A 25034-nucleotide genomic window follows, 5' to 3' on the forward strand; every position below is an offset into this window, starting at 1 on the left:
ATCACTGTAGAGATCTTCTTCTGTCAAGCAGATATTGCTCATGAGTCTTTGAATATGAGGAAGGGCTTATCTCCTGTTCTGGCTTCACCTACTGATATTGTATGTTTCCAGAGGGATCGAGGCACAAGTTGAATCCCTCACAAAGTACTAGGATATCTATAGTATATTATAAGCATAACACTGTTGTGAACTATTTTTTCCCTCTTTGTTAGTATAATAACATTTTCCAATAAAGCAGCGGTAGGCAAACAGGTATACATCAAGGGGTTACATGGTGCGGCCCTCTAATTTTTAAAAGGGGCGCACATCGCACATTACCCTTGATGTCAGTAATAAGTTAACACAATACATTTAAGCAAATAAAGATAATCTTATCTCTGATAACATATCAACAGACATTTTGAAGAAGTGTTACAAGCTATAATAAAGAAATCTGACAATAAAGCAGGAAGGAGCTGGGGGCCACAGGTGAAGGCTCCAGGGGCCACAAGCGAACTTACATTCGCCTGTTGCCCAATATTGCAGGAAAAAGTCTAGTAGAAAAACTTCCAAATATTCTGTGTTCCAAATAAAATGTAGTTTACTGACTGCCTAGTTTAGTGCAGCAATAGAAAGTCTTCTCTCCTCCAATTTAAGAAAAAAACTTTGCCGGCCCGACTATACTGGCTGACAGTGGTAAGAGTACTCTTCTAGCTGTGCTCATCAGTGCAGGGACCCTTTACGCCTGCTTCCAGTTCCACTTTTCACACCAAAAATTATTTTTGCTTTTTTTAAAAAAAAATATATATTTTAAGAAATAGAAAAAATATAATTTTAATATCTTTAACTTGTGAAAAATTACTTATTTAAATAACAAACCATTTTTTTCTTGTCCCCAGCATCTGCTATGGCCATCCTGAGATGGGGATAGCATCAGGAGGGCAGCGGCACTGTACTTGGTAAATAGGCAATACCCAGTGATGGCCTTCACCTGCCCGGAGACTTTGTTAAATAGGGAGAAGCCCTAAATCCGGTGAAAAGTAAAGTTTTTGCCAAATATATAGCTTTTCTCCATTTGTTAAATAGGCTCCTTATTGATGATCAACATTTTTACTAACATTATTTATATAATAAAAAAATGTATAAAAAAATTGAAAATAGCATCAAGGGGACTGAAAATAGGGGCACATATCCCTATTCAGACCAAAGCAATATGTGTGGTGAGTTCTATGAGAAATCTAGTGCTGTCTGAGGCTGTTTTGTCTTTTTACTAATCTCTAGACACAAATTGACTATTTTTACTGACCGTTCATAAATTTACTAATGATTGTCAACCCTGTGACTGTTTCAAGGTGAGCTGGATGTGACGCAATAGGGACAATCTTAAACCCCAATGAAGTAGACAGGAAATATAGCCACTAAGGTATTGCCATTGTAGCTTATTTATAAAATTCCAGGCATATTCCATTTTCTAGCACTGGACTAATTACAGATATTGCCTTATATACACTGTGACAAAGGGAGGTGTATGCCACAGGCTTCTAAAAGAGGAGACAGGTATTTAGCTGACAATCTGCAGAGAGATTCTGCAAACAAAGTTATACATTTGTATATTACTTAAGATAATTCCAAGAGATACAGGTCAGTGACTTATGTGTGACAAAATAATAGTAAACAGTCTGATTTAACTTACATATTTTGAAGTGGTATAAAAAAAATATTTTCCACAGCAAGCAGCTGCCTGACAGGGTGTGTCTGCAATCAAAACAGAGTACCTGCAATGAACACACTTTTAAAGGCAAGGTGGGAATGTCCATCAAGTTAGGGCTGTGGGAGGAGTGCAAACTATTTAAACCTGTCTCTTTCATTACTCAGTTGTAACCGATGCTAGATAGTGTCCGGTGGTCAGGAAGTTGGTCTCTGTCTATTTAGCGTTAGGATCACAAGAAAGAGTGTGAAACTATATACTGTCAATTTACTTTACCATCCTGATAATAAAAGCAAAGTAAAAAGCAAGCTCATGTTGTACACCTTTTGTACACCTGTACCAAATGGCAGAGCTTTTAAGGAAGCATGTTTGGGGGACAGTCTGATAGGTCAAGATAAGAAGGTGCATATATATTCTGTAGAATTGGAATTAGAGAGGTGTGGCTAAGCCTAGGCAGAAATTATTACCTGTTGACTGTATGCATTGATTTTAGAATATCTGTTTTTTTTTCTAGACTCTTTCAGTGATCAAAAATCAACAGAAAGTAAAGAATGCCTTGTCTTTCTGAGAGCACTCATACATCTGTGCTGTGTACTTGAATCATTTTATGGGGCCTATTTATGAATTCCCATATATTCCCCGGTTAATTATCACTCCTTAACGCTATGATAAGGGATACTATTATGTGGTCAGTTATGAAAAAATTATTCCAAGACAGGGCATCTGATAAGAGGATGTCCTGGTGCTACCTTTACCTTACTATCTATGATATCTCCTGTGTTAGACTTTGTTATAGCCAAGTTACTTAAAAATGCCTACACCATATGGAAAAATCTGTTTTTCGCATGGTTTAAGGCTTAATAAATATACCCCTAAATGTCTCTGTGAACTTACATGATACTTTTATTTGTCTTTTTGAAGTCTAGTCAAGTCTAAACATCTACATACCGCCCAACACTTGGGTATGTAGCTTCGGGATAGGGGGCGTGGTTTGGCATGATGGGGGCATGTCTACATCTTGATGGGGCATTGCCACAATCAGAGGGTGTGCCTAGAGCTTTGAAGCGATAGGCTGTCTCGTTCTCTCCTCCCTTACCCGCCAAACACCTTCATTACAACACTTGTTCACTGCCATGCAGAGCAGAAGTGAACCGATACTTCACCAACTGATTGGGATGGTGGGACAGAGCCCTCACATTGGACCTGTCCCACCTAAATCAGGATGGTTGGGAGGTATGCCTCTACACTTGATCTGTACCCCAAAACAATGGCCAATACTGCAGCATACTATTGCAGGAGAATCTACCACACGTAGATTATTTAGAATCCGGATCATGGAGATCATTCTTTTTTTCCATTACTGTTTATTGCGGAGCGGTAAGAGTTCATTTTCCAAATCTTTACTGGCCATTGCAGAAATAAGCATACATAAGCTGGACTATGCAGTGGAAATGAAAGACCAGATTTCGGCTTACAGTTCCACTAATGTCAAAATAAATGACATATAGTTTTAAAAATAGATTTAATTTATCTTTTAAATGAAAAAAAGATTTGAAGAAAAAATTGTGCTAAATGCTTAATTCTGAGGATATCCCCATGAATGACCCCTGCAACCTTGGAGGCTATTTTTTTGTGAGTGCAGGTCCCCTTCTCCTACTTCTCCTCATTACCATCATGTGTGCTGGTAATGTGGTAACCTATAGTTATGTCCTTGTATAAGATACACATTTAGAAGCATATTTGGTAACTCACAGCCTTATATGTGGCTGCCCAGTGAACATGTTGGACGTTAGACTTCTACATAGAAGGGAATAATTAAAGCTCACTGGTCACATAAATGTTTGTTTTTGATTCTGTTTTTGTTTTAAGTTAGAATGCAGATCTAAATATATTTCTCATTCCTGCCACTGGATTGTCATCCATACATTTTACCAAAATCTTCTATTAACTATGATGAAAACCAGGATAGCACATAGATAAGTATATTTTCAGTTACAGCCAAACTATCTTTCCTTACTGACCTCACCATTTGAATGTGGAATAAGGTGTGAACAGAAGTGCCACTATTTTTCTCTTGAATGAGTTGTCTTTGTGTCCTGGGATTTGGCTCAGATGAGTTTTCTGTTTTAAGCGTCTTTTGATTCTCCCTTTGCTTGTAGCCCCCTGATTGCTAATATATATTTCCTAATATAACAGAGTTCCACAGTAAAAGCAAATGATTCTAAAGCGCTAAAAAGCTGCCATGTTGCAAGGAGCATTATGTGGATTACTAAGAAATGTAATATGTTGGCATATACTATAATTTTTTGGTCAACATTTTGTCATACTGAATATTTACATTTTAATTATGAAATGAGATGTAATAAAAGTTTTTTTTGTTTTTTTTTTAATTAAGTTTCTTTTTAATACGTCAAACAAATGTTGAACTGGTGATACCCATGAATTATTGATACAATTTGGTGAAGGTGCTGACCTTATCAAAATGACACCCTGGAGACCCTGGTTAAAATTCCAAGATTCGCTCTTTTGCACAAATCACTTTGTCTCCCTGTATTCCTGGCACAGAATCTAGATTGTCAGCCCAGGAGGACAGGGAAACTGAGAGATAGACCCCTATTTATGGTGCATTTATGCTATGTTAAGACAGAAAGTAAACCCCCTCCCTCACCCCCCAACCCCGTATGCAACAGCACTAAATTAATATTAACATGTTTAGTATATATAAAATCCTATTAGTATTTTACATAATGTATTATAAAATAAAATATAGTAAACCTTTATTAAAAAATGTATTATATTTAGAGCTGTGTCTGTGTCACGATTCATGTACGATTTTCATAAAAAGTCTCCAGAAAACCATTGCTATTTTTGGCCTGTAATATTATTCATACTTGCCTACTCTCCCGGAATTCCCGGGAGGCTCCCAAATTTTGGGCAGTTCTTTCGGACTCACGGAAGAGTAGGTAAACCTCCCAGATTCGCCGAAATCCACGGCATTGAATGGCGAGGGCGGGGCTTAATTGTGTCATTAGGCCACGCCCCACTATTCAATGCCGTGAATTTCGGAGTTTTATAGTGGCGGTGTGGGTGGGGGTGGGGGGGGGGCGGGAGGGGGCTATGATGATGCAGCAATGTTACCGTGCTCCCTCCTACTCTCTGTCACATGACTTCTCCTCTGGAATCTCCCAGGGGAGAAGCATATAGAGATCATTGTTAGGCTGGGAAATTACATAGATGCTTCCACCATCATGGAAGGTTGGCTGTGCTCATAGCAAAATATCCATGTATTTGTATCTGAGATGTGGCTTTTCACCCTATAATAATGTACCCTATAGTGAAATTTCGTTGATCCTCAACTGAAACTTGCATGTTATGCCAATATGTTGAAAATGGATAAAGACAGCAGTTAATACCAAGATCAGGGGAGGGCTGGCAAATTTTAGCCTGGGGGGGGGGGGGCAAGACTCGACTCAGCAACCTATTAGAAACAATATTTAGGGGAAAAAATGCAGATGACCCAGCCCATTCCCATTATGGGACTGGCCCGAGGGGCAGCCCCTGCCCTCTAGCCTAACCTGCTCCTGACCAAGATCTGGTTGTCTATCTCCTGAAGCTTGCTTGCAAAATGCGGAAATAGTAGCATGGTCTATAAAAGAGTAGACTCAGTAGGAGGACTTTAGTAAGTTACTGGACAGAGGTGCCCACTCATATCATCAGCATGCATATAGCGTACTGTCTGGTATCACTCTCCCGGGGACCACCTCCAGAGTCCCTGCACGCCTTCCTTCCCTACAGTTTTGCCAGTATGGAAGTTTTCTCCTATTCATATGTATCTGACTCCTTAGGATGAAAGGTTGAACCTGGAGGTAACTGTATATGTTGCTGGCTTTATATCCACTACAGCTCTAGCTTGATATGAGTTGACATGAATTGTAAGTGCTGTATTTTAAGAACAGATACAAAGAACTGGATACATCGATCAGAGCAAGAGGCAAATTCTTTATAATCTGGAACAGTTGGTAGTTGAGTTGATTAAATGGGAACCTGTATGTGATATTATAGAATGTGCATACAGGATATATTGTAAAAGGACTGTCTATCTTCAATTACTACATCAGCTGCAAGGTTAAAACATTAATATACATCTTCAAAATCAATTTACCATAAAACATTACATTTGCTTACTTTGCTCTCTACATTTTGGCTCCACTTTGTGCTACTTAAATCTCTATTGTCCTTTTTATAGCCGCTAATTGATGGAAACTGTCCATCATAAACTTTCCTTTTTGTCTTGGTATGTTGCTCCCCAGACTGTTGGAAAACGCTGCTGTAAGTGTGTTGAATCACACCCACACTGCCTATATAATCAAAAAGAATGCACTTGCAAACAATTTGCTTACTCTAATGAGGTCTTTAGTGGCAATGTGTCGGCTTGGGAAGGCAGTGAAAATGCAAGGCTGGTGAAAACTGATGAAGCTTTAAGCCAAAATATATATTTCCGACTCTGAATCATTTTCAGCATCTGTCCCAGATTTGAAAGATTTGTTCCCTGTTTTTCAAAATAGGACAACTTTTCTTGTTCTCTATGGTTGATCTGATTCTTATTATCTGCTCTTTTTCCGTATGCTGTGTTTAACAGTTATTGAAGGGGAATATTTAAAATAGGATTCAGTTACATGATAACAATGCTCAGTGGTCATGTAAGTAGCTGTAAGATATCTGAATAATGATGCTGTTCAAATCACTGCACAGTGACACATTTGTTGGCATTGCTGCCTCACATTGCTGGGGTCATGGGTTGATTCTAACCAGTGTAGAATCTGTATGATCTTCTTGTGTTTGCTTGATAGGTTAATTGGCTTCTCACAAAATTATCCCTAGTGTATATATCTGTGTGGTAAGAAATATAGATTGTAAGCTCCACTGGGGCAGGGACTAATGTGAATGGATAAATACCCTCTGTAAAGCACTGTTAAATAAATGTTAATAAAACTAAATTATGATATGCACTCTTGCAATATTACAAAATGGCTGCAGAAATTGTATTTACGCAATAATGAATGAAATTACACTTTTTAAAAAAAGAATCAGTTTGCTTGTCACAAACCTGTCATTAATCCCTTCACTGCCCAGGCTTCTTTTAATCCTGTGATCAGCCTATATGGGCACATTCGGGGTTATCATGTTCCAACTTCAATATCAGTAATTATATTGTGTAGTACTCAAATCAGAAAATACTATTTTGTATCTTTACAATTCAAGACTAGAATGCACAATGTTTTCCAAAAAGAAAAAAATGACACATTTTAATTTATTTACTACAACAGAAAGTTGAAAAGAAATTCACACAGGACAAGAGAGACTATACAGGTGGGACCATCTTTAGATGGAACAATAAGAAGGCTATCCGGAGGAGGGAGCACAAAGATCTGTCTACAAGCTGTGACTCTTCAGAATTTGATACATCTGATCATGACTCTAATTACAGGAGACATGGCAAAAATAGGGGCAGGTATAGCCCCAATGATGCTTCTTTAGGCCTGTTATGCACGTCTAGTTGCTATCCAATAACGATTGTTGATTGCCAATATGTGGTTCCAAAGCGCAATGTGATTTAATAGCCAAAAGTAGCAGAATAACAGATCTAAATAAAAAAAAGTACAGCCGTTACTTATCACAGGCGCCCTGGACCCAGTGTACAGTCTGAAGGCTGTGGTCAAGTAGACTGTCCACTAGGTCCAGAGCCCCTGCTTATATACAGTCAGCGAATACAGTAAAACAACGCAGATAATGTGGCTTGCTTCTATAGGTCCAGGCTCCAGGAAGGTCCAGTGTAATGCAAGTCATAGGCCAGTTCAAACAAAAATATCCAACGGTGGGGGTCAACTCTCCAGGGGATGCACTCCAATTTTCCTGCCAAGAATCCAGTTTAAACTAGTCTATTTACATTACAGAGACAGTATCATTTTAAACATTTTTTCCCTATCATCGCTAACTAGAGTATGCAATGTGTGATCCCTTCGGCGAATGAACCGAACAACTGCGGATAAATAGGGGATTAAAATGATACTAAACATGACATATTTCTTGTAACCTGAACCTTTGATTTCACTAACATGTATATAACTTATAATATTAACCTTAAACCTTGTTACATTTTGACTTAAATAACTATGTGTTGCAACTACAATTAGTGTGTACTAGTTACAAATGTGTATATTTGTGTGAATGCATGTAAATGTGTTAAACCTTTTATTGCCACGTGTTGCGGCTGGATATGCTTCTCCACACCGTAGCGTGCTCTACACATAATTTTCAAACAAAGGCGATCAAGTTTGCTAGATATTAATTGAAGTGAGTTTTTCCAATTATCTGACTTCGACAGGCCATACTATGAGATCACAAGAAGAGGAGGGAGGTCCAGACCAAAATCAATTAGGAGGAGTAGGAAGAAGATTGCGAGATCGGAGCCATTAGGGGTGGAAGAATACTCGCAACTCAGAGAAATGACAGGAGAGGAGGAAATAAACAGCTATGTATCTTTACAGATCATCAACCTGTCTAACAAGCCACTCTCGGACCAACACATTAGCCTACTGTCCCGTGGACTATCCTTCTCCCCCACTGTTAATTTTGACAGATTTAGATGGGAGAAAGTCTTGTATTTCTTTACAAGGAAGCTTAAATTAGCAAAGATTTTTAAGGATGAGAGTTTAATGACTGTGAGGAGAGAGGAGAGGGCAGGGGGAGACCAACCCTGGACCCTTTAACAAACCTAAGCACCTATGAGGATTTGGAAGCTCTCAACAATTTAGATCTGCTTCTTCTGGAACCTTCAGATCAGGAACTGTGCTTGGACTCCTCTACAGATAGTGCCAACTATCCATCCAGGACACTATGCAAAAGAAAATCAAAATTTTTCCCTACTGAATATGTAAGTCCTCAAATTGAGGTATGTGAAAAACTGGTGTGTAAGGAATTGGACAACCTGAGGATAAAATATAGACGAATGTGTAATGACAATCTTAAGAAAATTGAAAGGCAAGCATTGAAAGAAATAGAAAATTGGGAGGATGTTATTATTAAGCCCTCTGATAAAGGAGGGAATGTTGTAATCTGGCCCGTTGATATGTATAGAAAGGAAATAAATAGGCAGTTGAGTGATAATAGATGCTATAAACTGCTTTTCTCTAATCTACTTACTGATTTCAAGGCTAAATATGATAACATCATTGAGGAAACATACAAGACTGGTACTATAAACAAAACTGAATGGGCTTTCTTACAAGTAGATAATCCAAAAATTCCAACAATATACCTACTACCTAAAATTCACGAAAATAGGAGTGTACCATCTGGTAGACCAATTTTATCTGGTATAGAAACTCTGGCAGAATAAGCCAGTATCTTTGTTGATACTCACCTAAGAAAGTTTGTTACAACCTTGCCTTTGTACATTAAAGATACTTCAGATGTTCTGAGACTAGTGGACGGTCTCACTTTGGAAAGTGATATATGGTTGATTATGGTAGACGTTGAATCGTTATATACAAGTATAGGCCACCAAGTTAGTACTGATGCGGTTAGATTCATTTTACAAAGTGAATGTGACTATGAATTTAGCGCTTTCCTGTTGCAATGGCTGGAATTTATATTAAAGGAATTTTTTTTTTGTCTTCGCAGACCATTTATACCTGCAGAAGCAGGACACAGCTATGGGGGCAGCTTGTGCTCCTACTTTTGCTAACCTCTACCTTGGCAAGTTGGAGAGGAACACTGTATTTAAATAAGGATTTACGCATGTACACTGACCAGGTTTTAACCTGGATCAGGTACATAGATGATATTCTTATTTTCTGGAAAGGCAACAAGGAGTTATTCCATCAATTTATTGAAATCTGGAATGACAATCCCAATGATTTGAAACTAATGTTTAATATGAGTCACCATCAGGAAAAATATGGATGGTCATCTCGAGACAGACCTTTTCAGAAAAGCCACAGCAACAAACAGGTGTTCTTCATAAAAGTAGCTTCCACTACCCTACAGTTGTCCATAATATTCCTAAGAGAGAGTTTCTTAGGTTTAAACTGAACTGTTCCAATTCCCAAGATTTTGAAATTCAGGCAAATTAATTAACACAAAGATTGGTAGAAAGAGGATATAGCAAAAGATCGGTTAAAAGAGCCCTCAATTATCTACGTAGAAAGGACCATGATGACCCTTCCAAATCCGCGAATGATCACAATCCTGTTAGGTTCGTAGGAGACTTCTGTGAGGAGTGGAGGGAGATCCAGGCTATCATTCAAAGGAAAATGGAAAAGATGTTAGAAATTACGGACAATTATGGAACAAAACATCATATCAATGGATACTTTAATTGTAATACCAGTGGGGACATATATGTTTTGAGATGCCAGTGTAGCAAAATCTACGTGGACAAGACCAAGAGAGGATCGAAATTGAGAATTCTTGAACATGTTGGATAAATCAGAAATGCTCAGAGTGACCGAAAATGTCAACAACTACCACCAATAGCTAAGCATTTCCTCCTTAAACATGATAGCAACTTTAGAGGACTAAAATGCTATGGAATAGAGACAACAAAGTTGGGGATTAGAGAAGGGGATATTGATAAGTATCTCTTGCAACATGAGAGTAAATGGATGTTGGAATAGGAGGGGGTACTCATTTATGTGTTTAATGATTTCATCTATACCAATACTAGATTTCAACACACAGGGAATTTTCAAATGCTCTCTATAAACATGAGAGGAATATTAAAATTTGTTACACTATGTTGATTAAACTATTTGAATGAGTATTTACAACTAATCAAATCTATCATATATCCCTTTGTTTGTGGCAGTCAAAATGAATAAATAACTTAAAAAATATAAAAAATATAACAATAATTAGACTCTGAAAAATTAAAAATTAAAAAGCAAAAAATATAACAACACATGAATATTAGTATGAGGACCTTTTTCAATAGCTAATTATTAGAGATTACTATTTTTGTATCCCCTCATAACTTTATCATTGAATTAATCCAATTTATGGGTGGCTATGTTTCCTGAAAATATTGATAATGTTTGTAACATTAATGTCTCCTTTTCCATCTAATGATTACTTATCTGAGCACATTGATCTTTCTCAATATCATGGGCTATACATTTTACCATAATAAGCCATTCATGAGACATAATCCTCACTCATGTGAAGCAGAAATCGAATACAAATGTCTTAAAAATAGCCACAATAATTACAGAGTTTGACATACTAAATAGGCTTAGTCCCTCACTTTATTGTTATTTGCCAATTGAAATGTCAATCAAGCCACCAGCGATACGATTGTGTGTGCCATGCTTATAAACTATCTAGGACCTGCTGGATTCGGGTTACTCCCTTGACAAAGCGATGGGTGAAATTTATGTCAGGAAATTATATAATTTGTGACGTCACGGAACCTGACAGTGGCATCTAGCATCAGCATTGCATGCCAGGGATACTATTGTAACTGCGCATAGCACAATATACACACGCGATCCAAATATTACCCAAAAATTGGTGGATGCTTTCAGTTGCAATATAGAACGCTTGTGTGTATGCGTGTGGGGTTATGAGTATGTCGGTATAAGAGATATGTCCGAAGACAGCGTTAACTAGCATATGGGAAAAACCTGACATAATACACCATCTGTGATCTGCAGCTAGGAGGAATTACACGCTGTCAAGCGCAGTGTCCAATTAAGATATAGCCATGTAGGTGGAAAGTATTGGTAATAATGAAATGGCACTGAACACTTGTATGTTAACATATGGAAAGGTCTGACACAATAGACTATTTGTGATTTACATCCAGGAGGCATTTAGCACAATTAGGTGCAGCATCTAATCAGGATACAATTATAAAGGTGTCTAATGTTGAAATTCACTATACAACACCAAACACATATAGACTAACACAGGATTCAGCTGTATAAGTGGTAAATATTGGAATCTATAGTACAGCACCAAATATTTATATGCCTAAGAATTTACCTAAAAATAGAAACTAGCACCTGTGTATATATCAACTACTCCTTGGCAACTGTAGTCTATTTACATATGTAACACCACAACTATCTAACTTTGGATTTTGTTTGAATAAATTTATGAGCATATAAGAGATCCAATATTTCATTGTGCCATTGGAATGCCCATTGTGGATCAACCATATTTTGGCATATTGTATATACTATAATACAATTCAATGGGAGACTGTGACATGTGGAAATAACTCTGCTCTAGCTAATAGCCGGTAATGCCACTGTGGGGTTCCTGTATTATCTTTTAATACATATTACATACACACACATCACTACTTTAACCAATATTTCACATTTGTTTCTGAAAATACAACCAATTTTATTAAGATTTCAATAAAATTTAGTTTTAATATACAATATCTCTTTGGGGACTAGAGCGCCTCTCTTGTTTCTACTCTACTTTTTATCTTTATAAAGAAGGGATTGTCATATCTTTATGAATAGGAATTGTACCCCATTTGTGTGGGTTAGCTTTGCATATTTGTACTACTGCCATTCTCTAATCTCCTAAAACATCTGTGTGATGTTTGATTTTTTTATTTTTTTTATTTAATGAGTGTATTGTAAAGGTTGCAGAGGCACAAAAAACAAAATAAAGGTAAGCATACCATTAAACCAACCAGACAACCTACATTACCTCATGTTATGAGGGGTTAATAACCTTTTTAACCCAAGCCTGGAATGTACAATACTATCCAGTCGGTGGCATTATAGAGGATATCTTTTCATATTTTTTGTTATTTACAAAATTAACGTTGGACAAACTGTTGAAAAAGAGGGATTGTCAAACTTTTTTTAAATTGCTGTTGGACCCCGACAAGGATCGTCAACCGCATTTGTATCAGTTGACTTAACATAATGTGTGTTTTTTGATTGTTGATCATGAGTGATCAATAGACAATAAATAAAAAGGGACTCCCTTTCAAATGCGGTTACCCTCGTCTATTTCATAAATGACGTGGCATAAATTTGGCTTCTAACAAGTGCTGTTTCATTGTATTTACATAAATATTGTTTAGGGTTTTTGTGGTGATTTCCTTTTCACGATAGGTCACCAGACAAGAAATAAAATGTCCATGCTCATTTGAAAGAGAGGACTTCCCTCTTTTAAACAAATATGCCCCCCTTTTTAAGCAATGCAGGGGAGCTGGATAGTGTCTCTAAATGAGTGCCCCCATCTTGTCAAAAGTAACTTTTGTATTTGAAAACAAAACAAGAGAGGCACTCTAATTTGAATGAGGGGACTCATCTCTTTAAATTGAGGATGCCCTGTTTGTATTGGATCTGAATCGGGAGATCTTATAGAGGCTTCTTGCTATCCAATTTGTTATTTATTGCCTGCTGATCAAAAAATTTAATTAATTATTAAACAGGGACACCTTCATTTGAAAGAGGGAGCTTACCCCTTTCTAACCAAATGTATCCTAAAGTTTTTCTAAGCAAGAGTAGGAAGATTCAGGTTGTGAAAGAGCCTCTTCCTTTGCCTAGCATTCCTGTGTTGCATATAACGGGACTGTTAAAGATTTTAAACTTGTGCTATAATGAAATGCATACCAGCCATTGTAGAGTACACACATTTACTATCGATGAAGATCATATAATCAACTTGTTTGGTTAGCCAAATGATAGAAGAAACTGCTGCAATGGCCATGTAGTTCAAACCAAGAGTGCGAAACAATATGTCAGGAGCTGTATTGCATAAAATTTTGCCTAGATTTACAGATTAAAAAAATGGATTGTTTACTGTTAATAAGTTAAATATATAAATTTAATTTCAGTTTCCCTATATCCATTTTACAGGAGCCTCACATCACTACTCTCAGCTTTTGGACAATCCAATATCTAACTTTATCTGTAGCTTTCCAATTGTCTCCATTTCTTTCCCACTTAACACACCCCATCACTTGGGAGTTTGTCCTTACTAACCTACGGCAATTACATGAGTGGAAGGGTCACTGTCTCTCAAAATTATTCTGTGCTGCTGTGACCTGATGGCAAATAAACTGAGGACATCCTAGTCGAGCAGGCGATAGAAGAGTGAATGAAGAATGAATACATTAAGGTGTATTGACCCTAGTCAACTGCACCTTAAACATGTATTGCTATCTGGTCACGAGACAGAAGCTAATTGTATTTTAATTTTACCACCATGTATTTTGATGACTGATTGACACAGCTGCATTATATCTTTAAAGTATTATTATAATTAAAAATAACAACAAAACCTTTATTGAACACTTTACATAAAGCTTCATTGTCTGTTTCACAATGTTAATACTAAACAACAAATAGAAGAGGATACGTGTAATAAGCAGACATCAAATGTTCTATGTTTAGACTAGAAATAATGTCATACTCATATTACCTATTGTAGTTGGAATTTTAAATGTGGAAATTCTAGGGAAATAGAGAATAATTGTGCGGTTGAGCTATATTAGTTTTAGTAGAGATTTCTTTTGTTCTTTTGGGAACATATATTCCATTATTTGAAATAGATTGCTGCTTGTGTTATTTTAATGAAGGTCCTTTCACTCTGCTTGTGTCCCTGTCTTTGTTAATGTATGCATGCCTTGGGCACGAAAGTCATATAGCTCTACCGCTGATATGAGAAATGACTTGTGCTAATGTCACAGTCCTGCCGTAGTCTGTGGATGAAATTACAAAGGCCAGCTAGGATATTCTATCTTTTTGCTAAAAGCAAATGTTCAAGCAGTTCTTGAACTGAATACTATTTATGGATCCCAGGGGAAATAAAAAAGGAATAAGAAAAGAAGGAATACGTCTCAAAAGGCCCTTTTATTTCATAACCTGTTTGCTGCTAAAAATGGTAACTGGGAAGGTGACACAAAAGCTAGCATTGACACAGCACCTCCAACAATCATTTAGATACAGTTTAGATATACACATTATTTTGTGTGGATGCCTTTGATACATATTTACATCCCCACTGTCTTTTATGAAAATATATTTTATGCAGAGAGCTTATGGCACAAACAGCCTGACTCTTTCAGAGTCTGATGCAGGGATGGAACACTGTATCACTATCAAAGTTTGAGAGATGGTCCGGTGATGCTGGTCTATCCTCCCGAGCATGGTCATTGAAGCGCCATACAGGGCTTCTCAGCAGGGTGGTTTGGCATTGCTGGGACTACCGTTGTGCTATCAATAGCTTCCTCGTTGACAAGGGAAGCCTATTTAACAAGGTACATGTACCGCCACAATCCTCCTTTTGCAGGATATATTGGATTAAAATACTTTACTTTTTAAAATAAAGATTTTTTTCAAATCAGACCAGTAGTAAAAGCATTATTATTTTTAAAATTATATATGTGTGTGTATATATTATAATATATAATCATTTAAAAATAATAATGCTTTTGCTAGTGGTTCGATGTGAAAAAATGTTATAGCTCACAGAATGCTCTGCCATCTTGCAATTAGCTGACAGATCATGTGTACTATATTACTTGTACTTTGAGAACAGGAGAGTGAATTCTGTTTATCTAGCATTTTCCACTGATCTCCCTGACCTACAGAAATTAATATAATGAATGAGTATATTGTGTAATATTTTATTGTATTTAAAGAAAATGTGTACATATTTATAACTTTGTATTGTGTCAAAAAACATGAGAAATATTGAAACACCCTATAGCTATTAATATTTTATTTTTGCAGGGGTGTTTTTCCCCATTAGTTATGCAGCTAATGGCAGCATTGTTAGGATTTTAGTCACCAAGACTTTCATCTCCTGATTTTATTTTGATTCCCGACATAGTGCAGAATCACAATCACATAATCTTCCCTAAGAGTAATGTAGGTAGAACTTTGTGGAAGATAAGCATTGTATTAAATAGGAAACAGGCCAAAATGCATAGGACGTGGAATGAAAACCTGTGGCAGCATATCGACAGACTTTGGTGCAGGGAACCTTTACATTGCACACAACAGGTTATGTATTATTATGTATAGCAACATGATAATATTCAGATACCTCGCTTAAAAGGGCTGTATATCATATGGTCTCCATGGGTACAGTGTCACTTACAGATGTTTTATTTTTTTGGGGGGGGGGTCATTCTGATGTTTTTAGGTTCATTCTGGTAGCAGCAAGCAGGACAAGTAAAATTAATTCCTGGGATTGCTAGCTGAAGTGGGAGAGATATTGAAGCACCATATTCCCAGATTCAGTTGCTTAAATCATAACCATAGACCATCTGTTAGTTACAATGTTCCAAACAAGCTGTTCTGCCTGAGTGAATCGTCCTTAGCCCCCGAAGAGAAGAATAATTTTTTAAAGTAGCATCAAAGTTTAAGTGAAATTTTCCTAAACATAGGAAAAAAATCACAATAAAAACTGTTGACCAAGTCATCAGTCGTTATAAAATTAACATTTATGGACAATTTCTACCATATGCTATATAGAAGAAAAAATCCCATAATTGAAAATCTTTTGGGTTTTTTTTGTTTGGCTTATTAAAAAAGTGTATAAAAAGTAATTGGATAAAAAACTGTAATAAGAAACATTAGAAAGCAATGTAGGAAAATTATTAAATCAGATGTAGTCTCCACAAATACAGGCCTGCAGGCATTGTAACAACTTTATAAGTAAAGTCCTGAGAAAATATTTTTTGTATTACATTTATCCATTAAACTTTACATAAGACATGGAAAGGATAAGGGTAGGATTTGTTCACCCTTTAATGTTATACGTCTTAGAATGTAGCATTCTTAGAGAAAATGAATGTTCTTGATGTTATTCATTGTTTATACTGTAGCTTAAGCATTCAGTTAAACATAAATCTTATGATGTAGTATATGTAAAAAGTACTACACTACTTAACATAATACATTCAGATATGTGTTTAATTATTGAATAATGCATCTCCTGACAATGATAGTTAATAAGCAGGAAAGGACATCAATATTGTATGTATCTCATTAATTACAATTGTCTTCTTCCCTGTTGAGTAACCAGAAGGAATAAAATATCACATGGCATTGAGCAGATATACCCAAAGGACAAGTAGTGTGGATATCCTCATATCAGCACATGTAGATTAGTCATTTGCACAAGTGGGTATAGTACATTGACTAAATCCATATTTTTTTCCATTTGGGTTTATCGATGAAACCATATATTTACTATGCACCATTTATTATGACCACTTTTAAGGCATAAATCAATCACTACAGGAATATAAATCCATTCTCTATCATTCCCTACTAACAATGAAAAATAATAAAAAAGATATCTAACTTTATATCATCAAGAAATAGCAGAGTGTGATTTCATGGTAATGAGGCAGATATTTCCCAATTAGATTTGCATAATGACTTTCATGAACAATCTGGTTCTTACTGCCAACTCTCCGTTCTCTTGCGGTTAGATCTGATTTCTTTGTGCACAAGTAGAGAAATGAAGAAAGTTAGAAATAGAAACCATAACTCAATCTGCTATCAGGAGTCAAGTAGTCTGCTAACCTGTAATATAATTTGTTATGGAGCATAACTGCGAAATTGTATTTTGCCAGTTTTCCTTTGCCCTCTAGTTCCAGGATCTGTACAAAGCAAATCACTTGTTAGGACTGTTTGACTAATGTCTCTTTCTGTCTTCTTTCCTCAGTAATTGCCCATCTTTCCTGGCTGCTGGTTTGGCGAGGGCAACAGCTGATGAGATACTGCAAAGCGATTTGTCAACATACTATGTACCAAAACATGTGGATGGCACGGAGGGAATCATACGTACGTAAACTAATATTACTAAAATTAACATTAGCCAGCAAAATTTTGTTTTGTAACATTTCATTAATTTTATGGTAAAAAGTTGCTTGTGATAAGATGCACTCAATTTCTCAATGAATAATTTCTAAACAACTAACATATTGTAAGGACTGTAAAGGTCGATTTATCTAAATCCAGTAATTCCTGCATGGATACAATAAAACATCTATTTTGCCTTCTCTCTTGAAATCACATCTCTGTCCATACTAATAAGGACTTTGAAGAAGTATTCTTTATAATATAGGTGCAAGAACCTCTGTTAATAATGCTAATCAAAACACCCATAATTAACTGCATCTATTATTTGGGAAATTATTTTTTAAAAATCAAGTACAACTAATATTTGTTCTTTATTTTATTAGTCTAGTCTAGAACGTATATATTGTTATTTACCTGTGATTATCAACTGCCTATAGCCAGGAACTAGCACAGGGCCTCTAATCACCAACGGGCCCAGAGCCAGGAACTAGCACTGTGCCTACTTTTACCAACTGCTCAGAGCCAGGATCTAGAACTGTACCTGTGGTCACCGACTGCCTGGTGCCATGAACTACTGCAGAATTAGTGACGCTATATAAATAGTTGCTAATGATGATGATGAATTAGCACAGTGCCTCTAATCACCAACTGACAAGAGCCAAAAGGTAACCTGCAATTACCTAGTGCTCAGAGCCAGGAGTTAGCACTGTACATGCGAAAATCATCTGCCTGGAGCCATAGAGGAACAAGTGCTGTACCTGCAATTGGCAATTGCCTGTAGACATAAAGAAGCACTGTACTTGTTGTCACCGACTGCCTGGTGCCATGAACTAGTTCATTAGCACAACTAGCACATTAGCCTTTATCCTGAACATGTATCCTCAACAGTTACAATTGTTTTTGGCTACCTTACATATCACATATATCTCCCTTCTGTTTCATGTCATTGTATGCTGTTTGCTTGCATCACTATCTACTTAATCTACAATCAAAATACAAAATAGATTGTGCTCCTTGCCCACCGGTATCAAAAAATATGTTTTTACTAGTGTTTTTGGTATAGGGATGGAATATTTTGGTTCCATATCTACTTGCGTCTATGGTCAGGAATGGCATTGGCACATCGTCATCTTTTGGATGCTGCCTGTTCTGTTTACTCACATTTACTGCAAGTGAACACGCATGGAAAGCACAATCGCATTGGACATACAATGTCGCTGCCGTTTCCCCAACACCAGTGGGAACCAGCCACACTCGACAGTCAATAAGCCTTCCTCATTGTTATGTTAAAAAAACTTTTATTTCCCCTCCGCAAAACTAACACTAAAAATCAAGTTTTCTGTGTGCTATGTTAGTGCTTCATCCCATTCACAATAGTAATATTTTCAGCTAAATTAGAACACAATAATAACTTTATTACTATAAGGTTTTGGTTCATGTTGCTAACAGACAGGTAATTTTTAGTAGTAGACATGTAAAATGTAAATAAAAATAATGTGCAAATAATGTCATGTCAGGAAATATTATAAACAGATCGACTATTGCAATTCCCTCCTTACTGGTCTTCCCAAGGTCAGACTTGAACCCCTGCAATCTATTTTGCACGCAGCGGCTAGATTGATTTTCCTTACAAACCGTTATTCCTCTGCTGAGTCACTCTGTCAGTCTCTACATTGGCTGCCTGTATTTCAACGAATCCAATCTAAAATTCTTCTACTAACATACAAGGCCATAAGCAAAATTGCACCGACATACATTTCCTCACTTGTCTCGAAATATCTCCCTACTCGACACCTCTGTTCTGCACATGATCTACGTCTCTCCTCCACTCTCATTACATCCTCCCATTCTCGGTTACAGGATTTTTTCCGGGCTGCACCCACTTTGTGGAATTCCCTCCCACGCACAGTAAGACTTTCCTCTAGTCTTCAAACCTTCAAGCGTTCACTGAAAACCCACCTCTTCAGACAAGGTTATGATATTCCTCAACCATCATCTTAATTTCCCTAGATTACCCTATTACCATCCTCTACACAGCTAACGCAAGACAACAACCCTCTGACCAACATTGCCACACACACAGCACACAATACTTTTACCTTTGCAGTCTAGCTGGTCCATTGTGCAATATGATGTAGCACATGCCCTTGTGTTTCTAACTCCCATTGTCCATAGATTGTAAGCTTTCGAGCAGGGTTCTCTTACCTCTCTTTCTGTATGTATTACCCAGTATTGTCTTATCAATGTTTGTTCCCAATTGTAAAGCGCTACGGAATTTACTGGCGCTATATAAATAAATGTTGATGATGATGATAATGATGATGATCTGACATGTAAAGAATTTTAAAATAAAAAAACAAGCAAATGACATAGTGATTGGTTTCTGGCTCCATGATCATTACACACAGTGTTCAAAGTGAATGTTGTGCGTTAAATGCCACTATACACATCTGCCTTTGTCCCTGCAATATTATTGTGTTACATTTCATAGTAATCAGGGCCGGTGCAAGGTTTCTCGGCGCCCTAGGCAAAATTTTAAACTACCCCACCCCCACCCCAAGACACACCAAATACCCACTTCCCAGACCCGCACACACTTCACTTTTGTTAACAAAGAAGCAAAAAAAAAAGATAAGCCTTACCTCCTCCAGCGGTCTGGCTGCAGTGATGTTTCATAGAGAATGCTGTCAAGACTCCACTGCTGTCCAGGGTCAAACACAGGATTTCTAGAGGGGAAGTAGCCAAGTGTTAGATATGGGAACAAAATTTTTTTGAGAATGACCCATCACACTGCTCCCCCTGCAGCACACTTCGCCCCCCCCCCCTGCGTGACCATGTCCCCCCCCATAGCACACCGCCCCCCGCTTGACAATGTCTCTGCGCAGCACACCATGCGCCCTGCTTGACAATGTCCCACCCTGCTTGGCAATGACCCCCTGCAGCACACTGCCCCCCCTGTTTGCTGTTTGACCATGTTCCCCCCTCTGCAGCACATGCCCCCCCTCCCTGCTGCTTAGCCATGTCTCCCCCACTTGACCATGTCCTACCCTCCGCAGCCCCATTTCTTCCCCTTCCTTCCCCTACAGCACAGGGGCGGATCTAGACAATTGCTCTACCCGGGGCGATTTTAGGGGGGTGGCGATTTAGGCCCCACCCACTTTCTGATTTCTAAGGCTGCCGGCGGCTGCACAGTATGTGCAGGTCCGCTCGGCAGTGGCAGTGTGCTGCCCCGCTGCTCTGATTGTGTTCAAAACACAATCAGAGCAGCCGGGCAGCACATTGTCACTGCTGAACGGACCTGCACAGTGTGCAGCTGTCGGCAGCAAGCCCCTGCTAGGGGGGGGGGGGCGATTGCCCCAATCGCCCCCCCCTGGATCCGCCACTGCTACAGCACTATGTCCTCTCCCCCCTGCAGCATCATGTTCTCTCCTCCCTGCAGCACCATGTCCTCTCCCTCCCTGCATCACTGTTTCCCCCTTGCATCACACTACTGACCCCCCTCCATCACTGTTTCCCTTCCTTCTTCACACTGCCCCCCTTCTGCTTCACACTTCTCCCCCACCTGCTTCACACTTCTCCCCTACCTGCTTCACACTTCACCCCCTTTTGCTTCACACTTCACCCTCCTTGGTTCATACTAACCCCCTTTCTGCTTCACACTGCCCCACTTTGTATCACTCTGCCCCCTCCCCCTGCATCACACTGTCCCCTCTCCTTCACACTGCCCCCCTTGCATCACACTGCGCCCCCTTCTGCTTCACACTTCTCCCCCACCTGCTTCACACTTCTCCACCCCTTTACTTCACACTTCACCCCCCCTTGCTTCATACTAACCCCCCTTCTGCTTCACACTGCCCCACTTTGTATCACTCTGCCCCCACCCCCTGCATCACACTGTCCCTTCTCCTTCACACTGCCCCCAACCACTTCATACTGCCCCCACTCCTTCACACTGCCCCTCCCCCTATCATCTTTACTTATCTGACTTCTCTTTTTCAGCAGCTGCTCCTCTATGCCGCGCTTCTCACTGACACTATCGGGACATGATGATGACGTCACGCCCGACAGGCAGTGAGGGGGAGGAGGGTGAATGCAGCTGAGAGATGGGACAGTGCGTCCCATCGGCAGAGTGCGGCGGTGGGGGCGCGATCACTCGCTCCACCCCCATAGATCTGAAGCTGTGCAGGGGCTGTACCACTTAAGCTCAGCTGCCGCCACACAGCATTAGTGCCAGACACCAATGGCGCCCTCCAGAGCCCGGCGCCCTAGGCAGCTGCCTAACGCTGCCTAATGGTGGTGCCGGGTCTGATCGTAATTTCCATTCTGGTAGACCTGAATCAGTAAGTAGTATAATAATGAAAGAAAAGCCACACAGACACTTCTATATTAATGATTGATTGATATGATCTCTGTAGAATGTATATATTTGGTATGGAGGATATTTGACATGTTGATCATAAAGGAGTGTTAGAAGAGTCATATTGCAACAGTTAGAGGAGCACAATCCAGGCTCATGTTTTCACACTCCACAATGTATTTAATGTTTAAATGGTCTATCTAGACTGCACAATGGGTCTCATATAACCTCTCCACAAAGTTCTGATGCAGGTCCACTATTACATTTCTACTTCCACATAGAAAGTTGAACAGTGATCCCTGTATCAGTTGTGTCCATGACAGAGGATAGTTCGAAGCATGCACACTAAACAGAGCAGAGTAGGAAACTTAAAAGTGGGGGTGACCCAATGTCGGACTGGGGAATGAAGGGCCCATAGGGTAATACAATGGTAGAGACCCACCAGAGGGGTGTGGCCAGCCACTAGAGAGGCATAACAAAACCATTAGAGGGGGTGTGGTGTGGTAAGCTCACGAAGGACAGCTAGCACCACAGTGTAGTATATAACGAATGCAGTGTGTATATAAAGAGTGCACAGTCTTTGCCTCCTTAGATTGGGCAGAGCAGTCACCAAAATTTGGGATTGTCCCACTAGAATCAGAACATTTGACAAACTGTCCTGCTCTCTCCTACCTGTTCTTGTCACTTTCACCACCTGTGACTGTTGGTTTCTTTAATGGCAGCTTGTCTTGATCCTGGAATGTTGGGGGTCCTATTTGGAAAAAAATATGTACTTTTAGAAAACTCCAACCAGCCCTGGCGTTAAATCAATAGCACCCACGATTAATAATTAGGCCTTTCTCCAGACCCAACATTAAAATAATAGTATTTCCATTAATAAATAGATCTATATCCCTCCAAACAGCCCCAGCAATAAATTAATAGTATTTACATTTATTCAATATACCTATTTCCTGCAACCATCACTGGCATTAAATAATTCATATTTACATTTAATAAATAGACCACATTCTCCCCAAACTCACCCCCACATTCAATTAATAGCTCCCAACCCACCCCATCTTAAATTAATAGTCTCCACTATTAAATTAAATTGTCCCACCATCACCACACAAAATAGCACCCATTAATTAGCCAGCACCTACTTCACACACACACATCACATTGCCACAAGCTCCACTTGCCATCACACACATTACATTGCCACAAGCCCCCTGTGACATCACACACATACCATTCACTACTGCATTTTAACCATTTATATACACAGAGACACACACACACACACACACACACCAGTCCCTACAGCAACAAAAAAAACAATTGTACACACTTATTATAATGACACCTAACTTATATCCAGCAGCTGTAGCAGGGAGAGGGTCATGTAGCTCCACCCCCTCCTACTAGAACCAGAAATTGAATGTAGTTCCTTCTTCTTCTTTCAGGACTGCCTAGGCTGTCTATTATAGGATGACCCTGGGAAGGCATAAAACTGCCCCCCTGGTGAACGATCGTGATCCTGGTCCCTATGGGAAGGGGAAGGGGCCTTCAGACAGTTGAGTCCATCAGGGATTTCCCCGGCGGGCCAGTCCGACACTGGGGTGACTGCTCCATAGCTACAGCACCACCTGATCCCACTATAGTTCCACCCCTGGTTGAGCTCCTGATGGCCAAGCAAAAGTGGAATTCAAAGATTATATAGCTGGGAACTTTACATCTCTGTGAAATAGCGCTGGGTTCAACATATGACAGCTGGGGGACATATTATAGTGGTAGCTCTTATCTGTAGACCGCACGAGTTCAGTATTTATTGGCTTCTTGCAAGAAAAAAAGGAATGATTTTTAAGAAGAGTATTATTTATTGCTCAATATTAACCCTTAAAAGAGCTATTGTACATCACTGAAAGGTACTGATGATATACACACAGACACAGATAAACTCAAATGCCCTCAAAATACAGTAACATGTGCCCTCTTAAAACCAATGTTTCCTACTCTGCTATATATTAAGCAATTGAAATACTGGACCAGTGGTCAGGATGGGCAATCCGTGAGAGGGTAGACTGGACTATGTTGCGTAATGTATCAAGCTCAGAGTTTTCCAGCGGGTTTGAAAAGTGGAGATGTTGCCTATAGCAACCAATCAGATTCTAGCTGTCATTTTGTAGAATGCACTAAATAAATGATAGCTAAAATCTGATTGGTTTTTCAAACCCGCCGAAAAACTCTCAGCTTGATACATTTACCCCTAGATTGGAGTGGGTCAATGGACAAGGACTTTGTGCTCATGTGCAGTTCTTTTATCTTATTGTTAGTCATGAGGACATACCACTCCTATTGCAAACAGGAGAGCTTTCAACACAGCAATAAAAAATATTAATAGCTAGCATCAGGGAATGACTTTGAGACACACAAAACAATGGATTATCTAACATTAGGATTTAAGCACAATTTACAGTCATTTGTGGTTCCCAAATAACTGCATTTGAACAGTTTCCACTACCAGTTCTAACACACAGACACTAAGGGGTATATTTACTAAACTGCAGGTTTGAAAAAGTGGAGATATTGCCTATAGCAACCAATCCTTTTCTGATTATCATTTATTTAGTACATTCTTCAAAATGACAGCTAGACTCTGATTAGTTGCTATAGGCAACATCTCCACTTTTTCAAACCCGCAGTTTAGGAAATATTCCCCTAAGACTCCCTGGTGGGTACTCAATCAAAGAATACAGTTGTCAAGGTGATGCCCCTACTAGGCTCAGAGGATATTGCATGTTAGTGAAGTATTTGGTCTGTCACAGTGTTACACAAACATACCGTGGTCATCCTGTCTCAAATATGTCAATACTTTAACTTTCTGTATTTACAATGAGCTACAAAAGACACATTGGGCCAATGACAGAATTAAATGTATGTATTAGGTTTCTTCCCATTTTCAGATGGATCCAACCTCAGGTAGCATACAAGTGTTCTTATATTATTTACTTATCTCTATTGATGTTCTAATTTTAGCTACCTTACCTTTACAAACTACCTGCTTTTCACAGTAAAAATAAAGAGGGTGTTGTTTAGAGGGGCTAATTTAAGGTAATTTAAGAAGTGTTTACTCATATTGATTAGCATAGTG

General features: G+C 38.7%; 1 protein-coding gene across 1 annotated transcript in view; it reads left to right on the forward strand.

The window, feature by feature from the left end:
- PPM1E (protein phosphatase, Mg2+/Mn2+ dependent 1E) overlaps positions 1-25034 on the forward strand; it is a 204976-nt gene that overhangs the window by 96636 nt on the left and 83306 nt on the right. Inside the window, exon 2 of the mRNA XM_075195071.1 lies at positions 17405-17523. Within this exon, the coding sequence (XP_075051172.1) occupies positions 17405-17523 (119 nt within the window). The remainder of the gene's footprint in view (positions 1-17404; positions 17524-25034) is intronic.

This window comes from Mixophyes fleayi, chromosome 2 (assembly GCF_038048845.1).
Source record: "Mixophyes fleayi isolate aMixFle1 chromosome 2, aMixFle1.hap1, whole genome shotgun sequence".
Classification (NCBI taxonomy): domain Eukaryota; kingdom Metazoa; phylum Chordata; class Amphibia; order Anura; family Limnodynastidae; genus Mixophyes; species Mixophyes fleayi.